At 42.8% G+C, this 20,453-nt stretch overlaps 1 protein-coding gene across 11 annotated transcripts in view; it reads right to left on the bottom strand.

Annotated features, from left to right (window-relative positions):
- Positions 1-8,865: 8,865 nt before the first annotated feature.
- The window catches only part of ZBTB38 (zinc finger and BTB domain containing 38), a 72,981-nt gene continuing 61,393 nt past the window's right edge, over positions 8,866-20,453 (bottom strand). For all 11 annotated transcript variants that reach the window (XM_063115144.1, XM_063115142.1, XM_063115140.1 and 8 more), the window contains one exon: positions 8,866-16,255. In XM_063115144.1, the coding sequence (XP_062971214.1) occupies positions 12,695-16,255 (3,561 nt within the window). In that variant the 3' untranslated portion in view covers positions 8,866-12,694. The remainder of the gene's footprint in view (positions 16,256-20,453) is intronic.

Below are 20,453 nucleotides of genomic sequence, written 5' to 3' on the forward strand. Positions count from 1 at the left end.
AAGTCCATGGAATTTCTTAAGAATAACATGTTTACAATCTGACAAAGTGAGGTGAAAACACTGTCAAAATAAGTTCACTTTTCCGTGTGTGAGGCAGGGGCTGGGGCATCCATTATAAATACACAAATCACGCACGTCATATCGCCACGCCGCATCTTACCCCCAAATAAACGTGAGATGCTGTTGTTGGACAAAGACTTAGCTTACCTCTAAGTCAGACCTTTTTATTAACTCTCTGGGCACGTCTCTAATGGGAGACTCCAGGCTAGAAATCTGGACAGCAAAGTTGAAGCCATCATGACAGGCCTTGGAGGTCCTGCTGGTGCAGTTACTGACTAAGCAGCTCTTGTCCCTGTGGGGCCACGTGGTGGCACTTGCGAGCCTCTCCCAGCCCACTCTGCCTTCTCTGATAGGGTGCTTGCCGGGCCTCTGCAGTCATCTGGTGCTCCAGGGCTCTGTCCCTTTGGCTGGAGCTCATTGGCCCAGGACTGAAGTCCTGCCCCAGCGGGAACCAATCCCTTTAGTGGGTGTGGGGAGGGAGGGAAGCGGATTCCTGTGCCTGTGAAGTCCTGCAGGGCTGGCTGGCTCTTCTACCCACAGGCAGGGAGAGGCCCACGGGGCTGAGAGCCAGTGCAGAGAGAACTGAAGAAAGGTGACACAGGACAGACCCAGAGACGAGATGATGTGGAGAAAGAGGAGGTTTCTGCTTCCTGGCTCCAGCTTTTGCCCGTCCTTAGGTTCTGTCTTATACCCTTCCACCCCGTTTTGTTTAAGCCACAAAAGATCCCTATGACATGGATTTCTGTTTAATTTGCATTTAATATGGAGCTGAAGAATTCTGAAAGTTTTGTTTGGGAGCTCAGAATTTGAATCATGTTCATCCAAACTACCTGAAACCCTCGGAATAGACTGGGGCCTCTGTTAATTGGGTTTTCTGGATAAATGAGAGTTAAGCAAAAATTATTTTTCTATTCATTTCCATCTTTATTATAAAAATCTGTCTGAATTGCATACACAAAAGCATAAATTAGAAACAACTTAAATGTCTATCATTAGGAGACTGGTTAAACATTCATATAATGGAATACTATACAACCATTAAAGAAATATGACAGATCTGTGTGTCCAGCTGGAAGGTTCTCCATGATCTATTGTTAAATAAACAAAATAAGGTATTGAGTGGTATGTGTAGTATGTTCTCATTTATATAAAAAAAAAGAAAAAAATATGAATCTATACACACACACACATGCACACACATATATATGCTTACATATATATGCATGAGGTATCTATGGAAGGCTACTCAAGATGTGGTGACAGTGTGTGCTTTTAGGGAGAAACCTGGGGGCAGAGTGGGAGGGAAACCTATTTTCCTATGTACCCTTTTGCACAATTTGAAAAAAAATTTCTTTCTATGTGCATTTATCAGCTCTTTAAATACATACATAATACATAAGTACACACAAATGCATTATTAGCCTGCTCTCCAGTTTTATTAAGTACAGAGTGGTCATTTCTCTGCACTATAAGAGTTCCTGGAAACTGGAGGAGATAGAGCTTCACAAATGTCCATACCACTTGGGTCCCCTGTTCCAATGTGTTTGTTTTGTCTGTAAAAGTTGTGTGGGAAGAGGAGGCTCGGTGCGCCTTGAGCCCCACAGAGCGAGGGCAGAAGTGAAACGTGGACGGTGTAGTCTGTGCACCAGCAAGTTGATATTTGAGGTTGGGTACACTGGGCTTCTCATCTCCTACATGGATTCTCATCACGCAGAGTGCTGGAGTCTTTGAACTTGGGCCTTTAGTTTCTGCATCTTTTATATGGTGAGAACAATACCTTCTTTCCAGCTTCTTCTGAATAAATATTAAAGCATCTTGCACAAGGCCTGGCTCAGTTAGTCTTAGCTGAATGCAGAGTGTTTTGTGGTCATTTAGATTGACTTTTCTTCAATGTGTCCTAAAAGGAGGTGCATAACCTATTTTAGTAGAGATTATGAGTGTCAACTATGATGTTAGATGCCCTGGGTTTGAATTCAGATGCTGCTGTCTAGAGTAGGTTATTATTAGAAATATCATGACTCTCTCTGAAGAGAGAAAATATATCATTTGTGTGAACCCTGGGATTCAGCTTTGCTTAGAGCCGGCCATGTCCTTCCTGTATCATGAACAATTGTGTTTCTATCTCTGGCAGTTGAAAAGGTCCTGACTCAGTTTCCTCATTCTGGTGTTGAGAGGTAGAAACACAGTGTGCTAGAAACTAGGTCATGTGCTTCCCACCCACCCAGTCATGCCTCAGCTGATCCTGACTTCAGATTTGGTCTGAAAGTGGGGCTAAGAGGAGGAGGAGTGGTTTCTAAAGGAAAGTCAGGTGCCTTCACCATAAAAATAGAAAAGGACTCAGCAGGAAAACTCCTAGATATTGACCATACTGAGCAGGATGTGGGGAAGACTTGGACAGACCGACATTTTTTCTTAGAGTAGACTCAGAAATCCTGAGGGGGCAAGTGCCTTGTGTGGGTCGCAGGAAGCTGCAATAACAGAGGCAGAACTGAAAATGGATTATCCCAGAGAGCTGTGGCAGGGGTGGAGGCAAAGGCAAGCAGAGGCCTGAGGGGCCTGAGGAAGAGTCTTGTGTCAGGGCTTTTGAATTAGGCATTGAGAAATGGCTGTCTGTGGATAGGGTTAGGGAGGGGGTGGAAATGACCATTTCAATATATCTGGGAGCTTGTACACAGACATAGTGTGATAAAACGCCAGCAGTTTGGAGCGTGATGACAGCCACCCCCTGTCCTACCCTGCCCCATAGCATTTGCAGGCTTAGGAGCAAGTGTACAGATGGGGCCCGATATATCATGTGTCTAAATATTTAGAAGTTATAAATCAGGCTAACAAGCTCTTAATTAAATATGTTCTAGTCTCCTCCTTTGACAAATATACCTTCATAACAATCTGGAGACCAGGTCTGAATTTAGAATTCGCAGTTTGTGGTGTTCTGCACTGGAATGGGACAGTAGGGGAAGTGGGCCCAGACCTCCTGCCATCCCTCCTCCCCCCAGCCCTGCTCCATCCATCCCAGTCTGCTAGGGGCCTCGCCCACACACATGTGGACACTGAAACTACGTCACAAACTCTGTCCACAACCCCTGCAAATAGCTGCCCTTTGGCCATCCCAGGGCTGTGACACTGGCCAGGAAGACACCCAAGCAGGCCCTGGAAGTAGGCAGGGAATTCTCAGGTCGTGAGTACCCAGAGTGTGGTCTAGGAGGACAGCACAGACTCTGGGTGGGCACATGCCTGTTAGCCCTGCAGACTCTTTGCCCTGTGGGCTGGGGCGCCTCTGGAGGAAGGCCAGGACGGGGCCTTCTTGCCTGGGTCTAAGGATGATACTGAGTGGTGAGCAGTTCCCAGTGACTGGAATGTTGTCATGTTCAGCATGAGCAACAGCAGAGGAGGCTGAGTCTCAGGGTGATGAGAGATGACAAAAATAGTGGGCCTGATTCTTACCTTCGGTCTTTAGTAAGAGAAACGTCAGAAGCGACGGGCTCTGATTTGGAAAGACCTGGGAAAGGCCTGCTGCTCTTTCCCACTGACCGCACTCACACGGATGTGCAAGACGGGGCTTGTCTGAATCAATGCGTGGGACCTGGCCTTCTGGCCCAGAAAAACCGAGAAGCTAGCAGTGAACAGGACATAAGCTACTGTTCACTTCTCAGTTTGTCAGGGGAGAAACCAGCCACTCTGGAGGTGAGTCAGCTTTTTTCTGGCAATGCCCCATGCTCATGTGAAATGACTAACCTCTTTGAAGTAGATATGTCATTTCCTCGTTCTTCCATTAGAGGGGCCAGGATGTGTATAAGGTAACTGAAGACCCAGACTTTCAGGGCTAGGACATTATCCAGCAGGGGGCCACTAAAGGAGCTTAAAGATCCTTTCTGAAGCTGGTCTATACCTTAGGCTCTAACTCCCTGGCCTGAGGTTCCTCCATATCTGACCCTTTAGAGTAGCTGACTGAAAGTTTCAGATTTTAGTTATTTTATAAGGAAAAACAACACACACACACACACACACACACACACACACACACACACACACAATTATATTTCCACTCCGTTGGATAGAGACAAACTGAAGTATGAAGTCGTCTGTTTGTCTTGGGCCACATGAGACTGTATTTTCACCCCCAACGTAGAAAGAGCCTTGTTTAGACAGTCCCTCAACTTTCTTTCCATTTATTGTATTTTCAGAATTTCTTTCTCTCCCAAATCCCTGATAGATAACCACAGGACTCTGGCTCTACTGTGAATAGCGCTGTGCTCTATCCTGCCACGACTTTGCTGCGAGAGGCTGTGCCGTGCTGCTGGGCTCCAGGCCCCTTTGCCTCTCCTAGCAGGCTCTGGAACTCAGCTGCCTGGGATTAACTGCTTTTCCACATAGCAGCTGTATGGCCTTGGGTAAGGTATTAACTTCTCTGTGCCTTGGTTTTCTCATTGGGGATTATCCCTTGTAGTAGCTTATCTCTGAAGATGCCTGCCATGAATCCCTCCCCTCCCTGAAAGAGCCTGCCACTCCCTCATTCAGAATTACAATCCACTTCTCCAGCCCCTGGATCTGGGCTGGACTGTGACTGCCTTGATGCCAGCCTGTTCAAGCCTTCAGATGACTCCAGCCCCACCTCCGTCTGACTGCGACTGCAGGAGAGGCCCTGCTCAGCCGATCCCAGTCAAACCACAGAACCATGTGCAATAATGATAAATGGATGTTTTAAGCCACTAAGTTTTATGACACTGCAACAAAAGATAACCACACTAAACATCGACGGCCATGATGTTTCCCTCACCGGATTGATACGAGGATTAAATGAGTTAATATCCATCAGATGCTTAGAACAGTGCCCAGCAGTACTAATTGCCATATAGAATATGTTGAACAAAGAAACGAATGACCCAGGACTCTGAGGGCATTAGAGTCTTAAGCTAATAAACACTCATTTTGAGGGGAGGACAGTATTTGTCACTGTCCCAGATCTGGGTCTTTCAAAAATATCTCAGTCAATGTGAAGCCAGCTGGTGGAGGTGAAAACGGTGTCCTGGAGACCAAAAGGCTCAGTGTGGGTCCTGTTTCTCGGAGCCTGGGCCAGCCCCTAACTCCCCTATGCCTCGTTGTCCAGAGCTTCCAAATGAAGACACTAACCACTGCCACCACAACAGGACTGCTGTGAGCGACAGATGGAAAGTGGGTGAGAAGAGCTTCGAAGATTAGATTCTTTAGCCTTATTGAGACACCTCACCTCTGACCCCTCCATTTGTGTCCGTCTATCAGACATTGAGGTCTGTACTTCTTTAAATTAAACCCAAACTCCACAGTCCTTGGCGACAGCCAGTGTCTCCTTAGCACCCCTCGCCTCTCATCCTTTGCTCCTTCCTGTGTGGTGGAGCCCTGGTCCTCGAGCCTTAGGCTCCACTTATTCCACCTTCCTCTGTCTTTCTTCTCATCTCCTCTGTGTACAGCGAAGCTTCTAGGAACAGGAGTCTTCACTCACCATCTCCTGCTCCACTCTCCCCTTCTGCTTCCACCTGCACCGCCAGACTGAACCTGCCCTTGCCAGGATCCCCAGCTAAGTCACCAGAGCAGGCTCGTACCGGCTCTCATGACCCAAGTGGATACATCTCTTCCCAACTCCAAGTTCAGCGACATCATATTGTAGCTTAAAATCATCCATGGTGTAGTGTTTACACCACAGAAATTGGCAAACGCTATGATCCAGGGCTTTCCTCCTCCCCTAAGAGCTGGTTGTTAAGCATTTACCAGCACACCACTGCCGATGACCTAGTTGCTGGGGGCGAAGGGCACTTTCCAGACTTTTCTTACTTGGCTTCCTCTCCACTTGACACAATTGGTGATTCTCTCCTTTCTGAGAGGTTCTCTCTCTCTGGCTTCCTAGCTGCCACTCTCCCAGTTTTCCTCCTACTTATCTGGTCTCTTCTCCGCCTCAGTTACATATATAGGCTTTTATTTGACTCACCTTTCAAATATTGGTATTTTTTGGATTCTTTCTTCTTTCTCTATGCAAGCTTCCTGGGGGGACATCTTCCATTCTTAGTTTCAACAATCCTAAAACCAAAAGATTATCCTTGATCTGTCCCTAGTCCTCACTTCCCAAGTGCAATCCAATGTTAAGTCCTGCTGATTTTATCTCCTAAATTTCTCTCAAATCCTTCCTTTCCTCTTCATCTTATCTGCCACCACATAATCCAAACCGCTGTCTAGACCCTTGCAATAGCTGCCTAACTGCTCTACTTCTGCTACGACTGTCCTCTAAGCCCTTCTGCACATTTCAGCCACAGTGACTTTTTAAAATCATACAAAACTCATTAAAATACCTCTTCTTGTTCCAACTTGCTCTAAACGATTCAGTGGATTTCTGTTGCTCTTGGTATAAGATCCGTAATCTCAGCATGACCTGAAAGGTCTTACATGGTACGGCTCCTGCCCTCCAGTCTGATCTTAAGTCCATTTCTCTTGCACTCTGGCCACCACTGGTCTCCAATGCACTGTGTTCCCTCCAGAGGCAGACTTTGGTATGTGCTATTCTCTCCACCTAGAAACCCTCTCCTCTTTCAACTCTTATTCATCTTTCAGATCTCAGCTCCAAAGTTACTTTCTCAAGGATGCCTTCCCTTGAACTTCTAGACTGGGTTCAATTCCCCCATTAGATGTCCTCATAGCACCATGTAGCTCTTCTCCATAGCACCTATGGTGGTTGTAATTATTTGGCTTTTTGTGTTCCTCACTAGATCATAAGCTCCAGGGAATATTTGTTTTGCCCACTGTTGTATTCCAAATACCTAGCTCAAATCTGTTTTGAATGAATGAAACCCAACTTTCAAAATCATACGTCAAGTCGGTCCCCTCTTCTAAACTTCTGACTCATCCATCTAGCTGTTTGCTGGCAACTCTATTCCTCCAATTACTTAGACCCAAACCTTGGAGTTATCCTCAACTCCTCTCCTTTTCTCACCTCCTGGTACCTAAACCATCAGCAAATCCTATCAGGTCTATCTTCAAAATACCTCCAATATCTTGGCTCAATAGTATGTGCCTTCTAAGGGAAGAACATAACCCAACCTGGGAAGCTGTCTTGCTATTTCCTAGACTGTGAACAACCTAATTTTTTTGGAAACTAAATTACAAAGGGAAAAAATAGAGATAGATATCAAGGAATTATAGCATGGGAACTTAGTTGGATTCTAACTCAAATTTTAAGAAAAAAAATGACAATTATGAGACAAGCAGAGATTTTAACTGATGGAATTTGATATTAAGAAGCTGTTGATTTTTAAGGTGTAATAATGGTACGGTGATACTAAAAAGCTTACTTTCTCAAAGATGCATACTGACATTTTTACAGATGAAATGGTGTGATGTCTGGCATCTGCTTCAAAATAATATAGCAGAGAGTGGAAGTGGGTGAGGGTGTAGATAAAACAAGGTTGGCCATCAACTGTTGATTGATGAAGTTGGATGATGGGTACGCTGGGATTTATCAAACTATTCTACTTTTGCATATGTTTGAAAATTTCCCATATTAAAAGATTAAAAAATATATCCAGAATGTGACCTGTTCGTCACTATTTCCATTACTCCTACCTTCATCCAAGCCACTGTCATCTCCCTTGGGCACTGCCACAGCCTCCTATCCAAACTCTCTCCACCTTGCCCTGCCCTGTGGTCTAGTCACTAAACTGCAGTAAGAGTAACCCTTTTAATCACATCAGGTCCTCTCACTCTCTGGGAAAGCCCTCCAAAGGCTTCCCATCTTGCTTGGACCTTGTGGTACCTCTCTCTGACATCATCTCTTACCACTCAGCTGCCTATCTGCTCCCTCACTGCCCTCGTGCTATCAGGACAAGTGTGGAAACTCTCTGGCAAGGCCCACAAGGCCCTGATGTGTCCTCTGTGTGCCTCTCCAGGCTCACCATGCCAAACCCCAGGCTCTTGGGACAGTCTACATTCACCCACGGCTCCTTTGTTCTAGTCACTTCTACCTGGACCTGGCCCCGCTAGTAAAGCCCAGGCTCCATCAGCCCCAGCTCAGTACTGCTCTCTGCCTTGGTTCTGGGCCTGTAGGAGCTCAGGGCTTGGTTTTGTGATCATCCACTGCCCCATCAATCTCCTTCACTAAAGTTCCTGGAAGGCATAAGCCACCTCTCACATCTTCGTAGCCCTACCCTTGATAAAGTGCCCAACACTTAGAATTAAGCATATTTTGAATAAATGAATTAAAATTCTACCTAAGTTTGCATGGTTACATCTTTAAAATATCTGTAAACCAAAGTTTCTTGTAACAGGGATAAAATACTTATCTCTATAACTACATAGAAATCACAAATTTTAAAATTGTTGGGAAAAAAGTGCTTTTGATTTCCCAGAAAAACATTCTAAATATATAGAAATGATGTGTTACATTTCACTAATGAAATAATAAAAATATAACCACATTTCTGTTATAACCAGTTCTCCCATTAGTTGTCTACATTTGCAGTGCGAGTTAAAAAACCTGCGCACCAGCTCGAGTTGCTCACCGACCATCTTGCTTGAAGCATCAAAGTCAGGGGGTGCAAGCTCAGGAGGGAGGAACTGAAGGAGGATTCTCTCTCCAGAAGGGAAATTAATAGATGGCCAGGATTTGGGGAGAGAGAAGGCGAAGAGTTCTCAGATATGGAGGAAGAACTGTTGCCTCTGCAAAAAGAAACTGATGGAGACAGACGGACTGGAACCAACCAATAGGTGATGAGAAAAAGAGAGCAAGAGGAATGAAAAGACCCAAAGTAATTAAAAAGATATGTACAAACAGGATTGCCTCACATTCGTTTTTATGCTTTTAATTCAGTTACTTTCTCAATTGTTACAAATTCTTTCAATATTAAATCTGTCGTTTTGCTAGATGAAGTTAGTTTTAACAGATAACAGTTATCAAATTTTTGGTGAACATAGTTTGGATTGCCCTTCAAATACAAAATTGATATTACTTGCCAGTTACTGGTAGGCCTGGAAATTTGAGTTATTTTCCCTGTGTTGGCGACGGACTGTCCTGCCTGAGCCACCGGCACCCCCTTTCAAGGTTCACATCGTGACTTGGTTGCATACATTTGCAAGATGATTAGCTAAGGTTAAGAGTGCAGTCTGAGACAATGGAACAGATTTTTTTCTTTATGTGAAAAATTACTAGCTTATAGTAGCATTAAATTATAATTTCACTCCATATCCTAAAAAAAGTATACAAACTCTTAAAATCTGATTTTATAGGGCAATAGCCTGAGATATAAGAGAAGCCCGAGTCAGGTGAAGCTGGGCCTAGCATAATCTCCTGTAAGCCCACTCCACAGCAGTCATAACAACTACCACCCTGAAGCTGCATTACTTTGTCCATGTCTCTTGAACAGTTTTTAAGTGTTTTCCTCTAAGGTGTGTAGGACAAAAACACTTGACTTTGGAGTCAGGCAAACCTGGGATGGTATCCTGGCTCTGTCTAGCTGTCTAGGATCTTCTCGAAGTCACTGTAACTTGTAGATAATGAGGTCTACTTTCTGGAGGTGGGGAGAGGAGAGGTTAATGAAATAGCCCACGTAAAGAAGGCTGCCAAATATCTGGTACTCAATAAATGTAATTTGTTTCCTGTGGATGCATAGAGGAGAATATTTCTAAGAGAGTTAGCATTAAAGAATCAGGTCTATCTAAAACACTCAATTATCAGAAGACTTCAATCTCTCTTATTCTGTTTTTTTTCTTTTTTGTAATGTTATAGTCCAATTGAGTCCTTAGTATGTAAGTAGGTACCACGGAATGTAAACAAGGAAACAGAAACATATTGAATGAATAATATGTGAAACAAAGCTGTGACTCACATAGATGAAATAGCTGCACAAAATAGTTAACAGTAAAACATTTAAAAAGAGACTTAACGTAGGAATAAGCTATTTTAATCAAGCAAAAACAAATTTATATTCATTATTTCTAAAAATAAAATTAGACTTTTCCAACCCTTAACATCTGCATTTAATAATATCTTCTAACCAAAATACAGATGCTAAAACAGCAAATTACAATATATCTTGTACAGCATACAGATGTTCACTGTTTACACTTTAATTGCAGTTGGTCGTTATGTACTCAATGCATACTTAAACATCACTCATAATAAAATTTTCACAATTAACAAAAAATGTGACAAGGCTGTCTTAAAACGGCTCTGCTATAAATTGTATAGAATATACAGAATTACAAAGTCAAGTATTTTTTTTATCAAAATATACACCCCTCCCTGAAACTAACACAAGCTATCAACATTTTAAACGAATAATACACTTATAGAAAATATCTGCAAAATTATTTTTTCATGTATAAATATTCTGCCATATTTACTTTGGTCTAGAATCATTAGCATACAAGTCCACTTAAAAAATATCCACATGTAAAGGTCAGGAGACGTCACTACATGTAATAATTTTATATTTGGAGTTATCTCAAATCAAAATGACTAGAATACATAGTAATTCTTCTTGACTCATAATCCTGAGATAAAACAAATTAGTGGATCACAGGATTGCTTATTCAATATTCTAATTATCAATTAAAAATGATTTTCATAAGCCCTTTGTGACTATGTCTTTAACAAAACCCAAATGAATAGTGCAGGTATACATATATACAATGTATAAAATAAAGTTGAATTCGCTTGCATTTTCCCATTTTCCTCTATTATATAATACTGTATGTAAATGAAAGTAGATGAACAAAAGATAAATGCAGATACAATATTGGGGTTACTTAACAGTAGAGTACTACAGTATAAAAAGGTCAACTTTAATCACGTCCTTTTCTGGGTGTTTAAACGCTTTCTTGCCCACCCAAATCCATACGAAGTCTTCTTCATGGAGACATCACAACACTTGCAGAGGGAAACCAGAGTCCTTTGAGCTACTTCTTCATAATGATAATCTTCCAACCTTGGATAACCTTGTTTCCATCTATCACATCCAATGAACATGAATGACCACAGGTCCCTCTTAAACTGGGTTCTGGATTCTGCTCATACTGGTGATCAAAGGGCAGGAATGTTTTCTCTCCCCCTCTTATTCTGGCAGTTTAAAAAGTAAGAATCACAAGTTCCAGCTTTCCAGGAACCTAGTCCACATGACGGAATATCCTGTAGGGCAATTAGATTTCGAGGGCAATGTTGATCGTGTGTGTCAGTGTAAAAGAATATTAAAAAACTGGAGTGGGTTTTTAGCAAGGGGACTAGAAGTCTGTGAATACGAAAACAAAGCATCATGTTTTGTGGATATATTTGAGTCGTATAAGTAAGGGATAAAACCTTGTCACTCCACATTCTACTTCCCCACTCTCCCAAAACAAAACTACTGTTTGAGGCAAGGAAGGTCATCGCTTCCTCGCTCCTGCTCAAGTCATTAATGGGTGGGGTGGGGGTGGGGTTCTTTTGTCCTTTTGTTTTATGCTAGTGTGATTATGAGTCGCATAATCTCCAGGAAGGCTAGTGATGGCAGAGATTAGGCTTTCTGTCACTTTCAGTTGCCTGGGAATTCACCACCACATGTGTGCCATGTGCTAAGTCTCCTGGACACTCCTTCAGTGGAATGGGAGATGTCAGGTTTTACTTTAACCCTTAAGTCTGTCTGGCATGGACGCCCACATCCATGGCCTTGTGATGGCTGGAAGACTGCAGAGAGTTTCAGAAGAATCTGACCCTTCCTCATTCTCTGAGATGAGGCCATTGCAAAGTAATGTACGGCACAGGTAACCACAGGAAAATTCTGAGAAGACTTTCCCCCATAGATAAGGCATGACCTATGTTCTCTGGGACTTGCTTGAATAGACCAGTTCTCATAACAGCTTAGCCATAACTGCAAGAGAACAGCATTCCATCTAAAAGCATACACATACTCTTAAGTCATACTCAAAATGCTTTCTACTGATTTTTACATCAGTCCTCATTATTTGCAGATCGATTGCTCATCGTAATTCTCTACAGGGGATATGGACAGTTAAAAGTTATTGATTTATATAGGTATTTTACAAGATTTGTGTTGCAGAAAAGGAGTTCTAGAGAATGTATGAATGTCCTACTTTAGGTTACTCATTACACACATATTTTCAGTTATATCCTTACGTGTCTCATATGCATCCATTAATTTAAAGAAATTTTAAAAGTACAGAAGCCAGACGGGAATTAAAACTGTCATAGCTCATTTACCATTTAGCATATTTACGAAGATGCCATCTTCATGATATCTGACCCTATTTTCTCCAGTGACTAAAGACAGTTCAGCAGCCAGTTCCTATTAGCATTTACCAGAAAGTTTTAATTTAGGCTAAAATTAAACTCTTTTTTCACTGGTAGAAATACCACAACTAAGAACTTCATTAACTTTCACAAGATACTTGGGATATTGGAGGATCCAGCTATTCTGTTTTTGTGCACTTTGCATAAAGTTAATGCTAAAACCCAAAGTAGATATTAGGATTCTTTTTGTGGAATTTTCACAAATGAGATTTTTTTTTTTTTTTAACATTTCACTCCTTCATGACTGTTATGTGAACAAAACAAACAAACCTAGAAATAAAAAAAAAACCACCACCAACTTATATTCTTGAGGATTTTTCTAACTACTGCCACTCAAAGGACATTTTCTGCAGTGGTCTGTACATTATCATTTTGGTCATTGACTTCCGAATCAACGAAATGTTGATTCTCCAAGGGATCTGAGTTTTCATGGCACATGTTACCACCTATCTTCTCCTGCTGACCTGGGATTTTGAATAAGTGTTTCTTTTGGTGCATTCCAAGGGCAGCAGCTGTTTTGCAAATTTTGGGGCACTGGAAGCAGGCAAAGCCTTTTCCGTTATGCTGCAGGATATGCCTCTGCTCATGATTCCTTTTTGTGGAGAGATACAAAAAACTCTGAAAGCAGAACTGACAGTGGTAACGCTTTTCGCCAGTATGGATTCTCTCGTGGATTTTGAGGGTCTCGTTCAATGTGAACGCCTTGCTGCAGTACTGACAGATGAACTCCTTCACACCCAGGTGGATGCGTTCGTGTTTCTGTAAGTTTCCTTGCACTGAAAAGCACCGTCCGCAGGTCTTGCACTGGTACGGCTTCTCTCCGGTATGACACCTCATGTGCATTTTGAGCGTGGAAGGGCTCTGGAACTGCTTGGCGCACAGCTCGCAAACGTAAGGCTTGGAAGTGACATGCCGGTGGGGCCTCCCCTGGCTCCCGGCCCCCAGAGCTTTGTCCACATCGCAGAGCTCACACTGCAGCTTGGGCATCTCCTTGTTTTCTTCTTCCTCCAGGGCCTTATCCTGAGGAGCTTTCCCCACGGCACAGTCCAGCTCTGCTGGGTATTTACACTTACTGCTTGGGCTCCTGTTCCCGTGTTCTTTCCTCCAGTTGACTTTCCTCATCTTTCTCAACTGTCTGGATTTCTTTTTGGGTTTGTAGTTGTAGTAAGGGCGCCATGGCTTGTCAGTGGAATCCTGGTCACTCGCATCATCAAATACCTCACTCATCTCCACACACTCGGACTGGCACAGCCCAAGTGGACTGTCACCATTGGGTTCTGGGTCATTTTCTGGTGGCACTGTCTCCTCCTGCGTTTGATACTTGGGTCTTCTCCCTCTTTTATAAAACAATTTAGATCCTAGGATGTGCCTTTTCACAATGGCTTCATTCCCAATTTTCACTGTTATTTGGCAAAGGGGTGCCACATTGCTATTTGTGGAGGTTCCAGGCAGAGCAGGTTTTGCGATGTAGGTTTCAATTTTACTGTTTTCTTCAACGATATTTGTGGTGTTGCTCACTGACCCTTCAGGATCAGCAACATATTTGGACTCCTCCGGTAGTTCTCCCCTGCTAGGCGGTATAGTTTTCTTTTTCTCCTTGATGCTTTTGGGTCTGCTTACCAATCTACTCACTTTATCTGGCTCGGGTTTGCCGTCATCTTTCAGGGACTGACTGACAGCTGGGTCTGAGGGGGATCTGTGGTTGCTGCTGGTCGTGGCAGCAACAGCATTGCTGTGCATTATCACTGACGAAAACTGGCTGCTGTGCACGATGACCGAGGGCACGGAGCCGCTGTAGCTGATCACAGAGGCTGAGTTCTCGCTGCCATTACTCAAAGACAAAACAGGTGCATCCCCTGCCTGGAGGTCAGAAGCAACAGCATTTTCAGTGGAAGAAACTGACACTTCAGCATCAACTTTCAATGTCTCCTCTCCCCATTTGGTGCCTTCTGCATTTTGTACATTGGCTGAAGTGGGTATGTCCTGACATGCAGATGTTTCCAATGGGATGGCTGGGCTGCTGGTCAAGTTGTTTACGCTATCTTGGAAATTCAGTGTAGGTAATTCAGAGCTGTGGGGATTCTGAACACAGGTACCAGGTGCAGACTCATTCATTTGACTGTTTTCTCGAGCATTTTCATGGGAAGAATTTCGGTAGCTCTTATAAGGAGCTCTCTTGCATTTCATAGGCAGTAGCCTATAAAGTTTATATGGATAGACACTAGGCTTCAAGCCTCCATTTGCTGTTTTTTTACTGATGGAAAGTCTATGATCTATGGCATGGAAAGACTTCTGATGATTTTTGAGTATATAGTAGGTCATGAAAGTTTCAAGACAGAAAATGCATTGATACCGCCTTTCTCCCGTATGCCAAATTTCATGTCTTGTCCTGTACTCAGCCAATGCAAATACTTTATTGCAGTAATGACAAGGATATGTTCTTCTCCATGAGTGTACATTTGCATGTCTTCGGAGGCTGGATAAAGTCACATAACTACGTTTGCACACAACGCAACCATAGAGCATTTGCCCATTAACAAATTTAACCAAGTGATCTGTATCTGGCAAGGTACTTCCAGTACTGGAAAATTCACCAACCTTATTTTCAGATAATAAAGGTTCTGGACTTGTGAATGAACCTCCATTTTGTCCAATGGTAGGATAGTTTTCTAAAAAGCGTTGGTTTCCTCCAGGAATGGGCATGTGGCTTGACCTCATACAGATCTGCTCATGCCTATCCAATCTGTTCAGGGTGGTGAACTGTTTGTTACAATATTTGCACACTAAAGGCTCCTGGGTTGGCTTGTGAAGCTGCATGTGGGCACTGAGCAGAGTGCTGCTGTCAAAGGATTTGGAACAACAGCTACAATTGTACACAAGAGGTGGAATCTCTGCTGCTGGCGGCCCAGAAACATCAGAAGGTTGGTTTTCATCTTCCCTGGAAAAACGGACGTCTCCTTCATTGCTGGGAGATTCTGAATGAGAAAGAATTGCAGCTGGCTGTGGACTTCTTTCTTGATTAACCTCTAAGTTGGTTACTGGAGGGGGCGGTATATTTTCTGTAGTTGAATCAGAATCCTGGGGTATAGAGAATGTCTTTGGCTTTCGGCATGTTTTCGGTTTCGCAAGAGTTTCACAATTTTCTTTACCTGTTTTAGCAGGTGAACTGTTATCGTGTTCGTGTGCAGGCTGACTTCTGTATGCCTCGGTTATGGAAGAAACAGCATATGAGTGCTCTGCAAGTGTGCGCACAGGCTCTGCCTCGTGGCAGACGTCAGACCTGTCTAGGCAAAGGCTAGCTGTTCTCATGGAGTCAGAGACCTTTTTGAAACTTGCTCTCAAGTCCAGTGGAGAAAACATGTTATTACTATTTTCAGTTTCAATGATGGAAAATGCATTTGTGATCCTTGGCCCATTATTGATGGCTGGTTCTTCATGCCTTTTTTCATTTTTTTCTTCTTTAACCACCCCCTTCTCAGTAATGCAAAATACATAGGGACCTGGGGAATTTGAGAAATTACGATCAGTAAGATCTTCCAAGAATGATATTCCCAGCTTTTTTCCTGCAGCTGCAAGATCAGTGACTGTTTCCTGTCTCTTGACAACAACTGTGGAGCTGTAGATATAATTAAGTATTTCTGTAAACACTTCAGCTTTGAGATCATCCAGCTCCAGGACATGGCTGGAGATACAGATTGTATGGCTCCAAAAGATATTCTTGAAATACAGGCTTGAAGCAGCCAGGACATTGCTATGGGCTTTAAATTTGGTGTCTTCCACAATGATAGTGACATCACATAAAATGCCCCGAATACGCTGCTCATTTAAGATGGAGAGCACTGTGTCACTGTGAAAGTCGTCCTTGAGGTCCCTGGAAAGGGACATGACTGTCATCTGAAACAAGAAGAGAGAAATGGTCAGAGACCTTTCTGTAAGTGGCTTCTTCATTTCTAGATTATTTTCAACTTCTGTGAAAATCCTTTTTTTCGGTAGAAAAATTCAGATTTTTATCTTATTCTGGTGTTGCTCCCAAGACTGCATATATGAAGAGTTTTCCCTGGGTAAGTGGTAGCTACATGTAAAGGTACTGCCTGCTCAGAGAAGCAAGAACTGAAGGAGCCATTCCTAATTTGTGACTCTGAAGGGCCTCTCAGTGGACAGTCACAGTCTGTGTGACCGAGTCCAGGCACCAGGGGCACCCTGCCTCTCTGTGCTGTTGGCCCTTGTGGGACCCATCCATTCCTTTTCTTATTTCCCCTTTGTTATAGCCCAAGTAGACTAGGGTTTTCAAACAGAATTCTGTGAGGTTCTGAAGACAAACAAAAAGGGGATGAAACACATACCAAGAAAGTATGTTTCCAAGTCTACCATAATGAGTCTAGTCACAAGTTTCTAAATGAGCACAATTTAAAGGCACAGCGGCTCTTGTTCTGGTCTGAGGATCTCATCTCTGTTCTTCCATACAAATGTTTCTCTCTCTCTCTCTCTTTTTTTCTATATCTATATATCTATATATATCTTGTTATTCTCTATATAAGTCCTACACTGGGAGTCTGGGATGGCCAGAGCCTACTAACTAATATTCTAGGCAAGGGATAGTACAAAGCAGAGGCCTTCACACTTACCCACAGTAAGAAACATATGGTGTATAGTGACCTAAGACCAAATGAAATTAATACTTACCCTTACTATATGTATGATGCATTGTTCTGTTCTAGTATCTTTTATTTTAAAAAAATGCTAACAGCAACTCACTAATTTCACTATTCACTAATAGATCACACCAGCAGTTAAAAATAAAACAAAAAAACCTCTGGTCCAGGGGACATACTAACCAACTATTCATCTGTGGTATCCTGTAGCAAGCGACACGTCTCCTGAAAGCCACACAGCTTGATGCTTTAACTCCTGGTGGCAATGTCTTCCTAGCACTAGAGTACAACGTTTAGCTCACAGCATTTATTCAATTGGAAAGACCAGATGGCCGCACAAAGAACCTCTTTTTACCTTTCTCTAATGCTGCTGTTGTAAGCTGTGCCCATTATCTTCTTTAGCATTCTTTATACAAAGATCCATTTGATACATTCTTTTATTGCATTCAGCCATAGGAAAAAAGTACCTTTCTACTAACAAATTCTTCAGTTCAGACAAAAAGAAGACTATATTCACTATGTTTCTTTTTTAATTGTCTAGACAAGGAAGCTCAGAAGTAACTTTTATGATTGATTGCTGTAGCCATTCTTAGCCTGGGTCTCTGGTGTGACTATTGTCTCTTTCTTTGTTTAACATTGGTTCTTCTATTCTTGTTTACCCTGTCTTTTAATTGTCATCTTCCATGAATCTTTTCTAGAATTGTGGGGGATTATTTCTATAAATAAAAATGGAATTAAATGAAATGGAATCTTTATGGCTTCCTCTGCACCACTGAAGGGAGAAAGGGTCACCCCTCAACAGATCTCAGGAGTCTGTCCATCCCTGGGTTACAGATCCATAACATACTTTGCTGATGTTTCTTTCGCCTTCTTTGAGGTCTCTCTGCTCTGGGCCCCTGGAAGATCTACTTTGTCCCCTGACTCATATATTCTTATCCTGCTTAGCTTCTCTGAAGTTCATACATTATTTTAATTCTTTATCTAGCCTGACTGGATAGTCACAGAGATGACAAAACACATGCTATGTGACTGAAAAAGGTGGCTTCTATTTTGGCTTAGGTCTACGGTGACGTCATTATTTTGTCCTTCCAATTAAAAACTATTGCTTCTTCCAAAACAATCCACTCCACAGCACTTTGAACTTCTGCCTAGGCTCTACTTACATTTGGGCAACACAGTATTTCCTATCAGGCTAATAAATACGCTAGGATGTCCTGGATCAGGGTTATAATATAGAAATCCCCACCTACTTCTGTGGGAGTCTCTGATTCTTCCCTCAGGATATTCAATTAGGACAGTTAGCAAAAGGCCAACTATCTTATCTCAATCATACTTACAGTTAGAATAACATATATAATAAGAAGTATCAATATATGTCATTAAAACATCCTTATAACTTTGGAAAATCCAACTATGACATCCTTCAGGAGAGTATCTACCTTTGTGTGGTAGATACCTTTTTACCTTTTAAAATCATAGTTACTGAGTAGCACCTCGATTTGCCTTGTTGACACACACCGAAAACTTCATTCTCGTGTCACTTTTATCCAGCAAATATGCTAAAACCTAACATGGTTAGTTAGACAGAGTGTGGGTGCTGGAGAGATGGAAGGGAGTGAGGCAAGTCTCTGCCCTCAGGAGCTCAGGGTCTAGGGGAAGAAAGAGAAGTGTTGACTCATGACTGGAACCCACGATGGTAGGTATCATGTGACAATTTATTATTTACAGGGGCCCTGGATTGCTTGGCATCAATACTAAAAAAGCAACAAGGGTATGGGAAGGATGCTCTAAGCAGAAGGAACACTATGGGCAAAACAAACAGAAAATGATAAATAAATGGGTACACTATACTCAGGGACTGATGAGTCGGTCTGTGTGGTGGCAGGAGAGGGTATGTGCCCTGCCCAGTCTCCAGTGTCCACAGCAGTGTCAGGCACATGGCAGCCTCAGCATGCACCTGCTGAGTAAGATGGCCTAGGAAAGGAAGGGTCAAGCCAGATCATAAAGGGCTCTAAAGAAGTCTCCCCAGGAAATTTTACACTGCACGTAACAGGGAACCTGACAGTCACAATTGTATAAGAGTTAAAAAAAAAAAAAAAAAAAAAAATCATGCAGGCTGCAGTATTGAAAGTTCTGAGGGAGGCAAGCTGGAGGCAGGAGGCCAAGTAACAGGCTGCCATAGGGGTCCAGGTGAGAGGGAGCCCCCCCCCCACAGAGCCAGAGTCTGGGGAGGAGTAGATGGGCCCGCCCCCAGCTAAGAAAGCGGGCTGGGGGTGGTATGGGGGTGATATCTGAACTCAAAATTGATTTTAATTCCCTCTACAAATATTTATTGAACAAGTGCTAGGCAGAAGGCAGCAAGGAAGGCAAGAGTCCATTCTTCCTCTGAACAGACGCTTACTGCACACCTATGACAAGCTCTGGGACAGGGGTTCCCAAACCTGGCTGTGCATCAAAATCATCTGGGGAGCTTTCAAATAGGACAGATTTACAGATTCCCCCCGCCCCGCAGAGATTCTGGTTTAGAACAGGTGGGGTGAGACCCTGAATCCATATCTATTATTATACCTTTTCATTTTGTGAATAAGTAATACATTCATATGACACCAAATTAAAAAGGCACCAGGAGTAAACACTGAAAAGTCTCCTTCCCTCCTTGTCTCAGAGGCTCATCTTGCCTCAGGCAATTTTTAATCAGCTAGCCAGAACCAAGCCTGAGGGTTGATACTAAAGTCCTGTGAAACAAAAATTCCTGAGAAACAGAAGTTCTGCCCTCAAAGGCTTATGAGGGATCAGGGGAAATGAAGTGTTCATTAAAGACTGTAAAACAAAGATACCAGGGGACACACAGGATCAGGCAGGGAAAAGGTTACAGGTGTTCAGAGGAGGGAGGCAGAAGGACAGGCTCAGACACTCTGAAAGAGGAAGTGACATTTACTGATCCTGATGGGGAAATTTAGCTCTGTAGATATGGACAAAGGGAGAAAAGAAAATCGCAGGTAGAAAGAGGCAGAGCCAGAGTGTCATGTCTTCAAGTTTATAATCTAGGAGTCAATGCAACAGCTTAAAACAAAGAACCCAAATCCGCAAAAGAAAATTGGAAAAACAGTGAAACTTGTTGAAAATGCAATTTAAAGTCTTTAAGACGCTAGTACCCACCTCTTCAATCTTAACAGTGTCTTCTACCTAAACCACCAAATTTTGTCATAAATGCCTGCAGAGCATAGTTATCCAGCTCCTTGGACGATCTCAGAAGGTTTTACAGCTAAGAGTCATATTCTAAATGTACAAAGTGCAACAAAGAAATGAGTTCCAAGTCTGCAGACCAGAGAGGACCCCACTGTAGGCCATGGGGCAAATCTGGTCCCCACAGGTTTTTCGACCCACATGGTTTCTTTTTTTCTTTTCTTTTTTTTTAAAAACATGATCGGTAAGGGGAT

Source organism: Cynocephalus volans, chromosome 11 (assembly GCF_027409185.1).
Source record: "Cynocephalus volans isolate mCynVol1 chromosome 11, mCynVol1.pri, whole genome shotgun sequence".
NCBI lineage: Eukaryota > Metazoa > Chordata > Mammalia > Dermoptera > Cynocephalidae > Cynocephalus > Cynocephalus volans.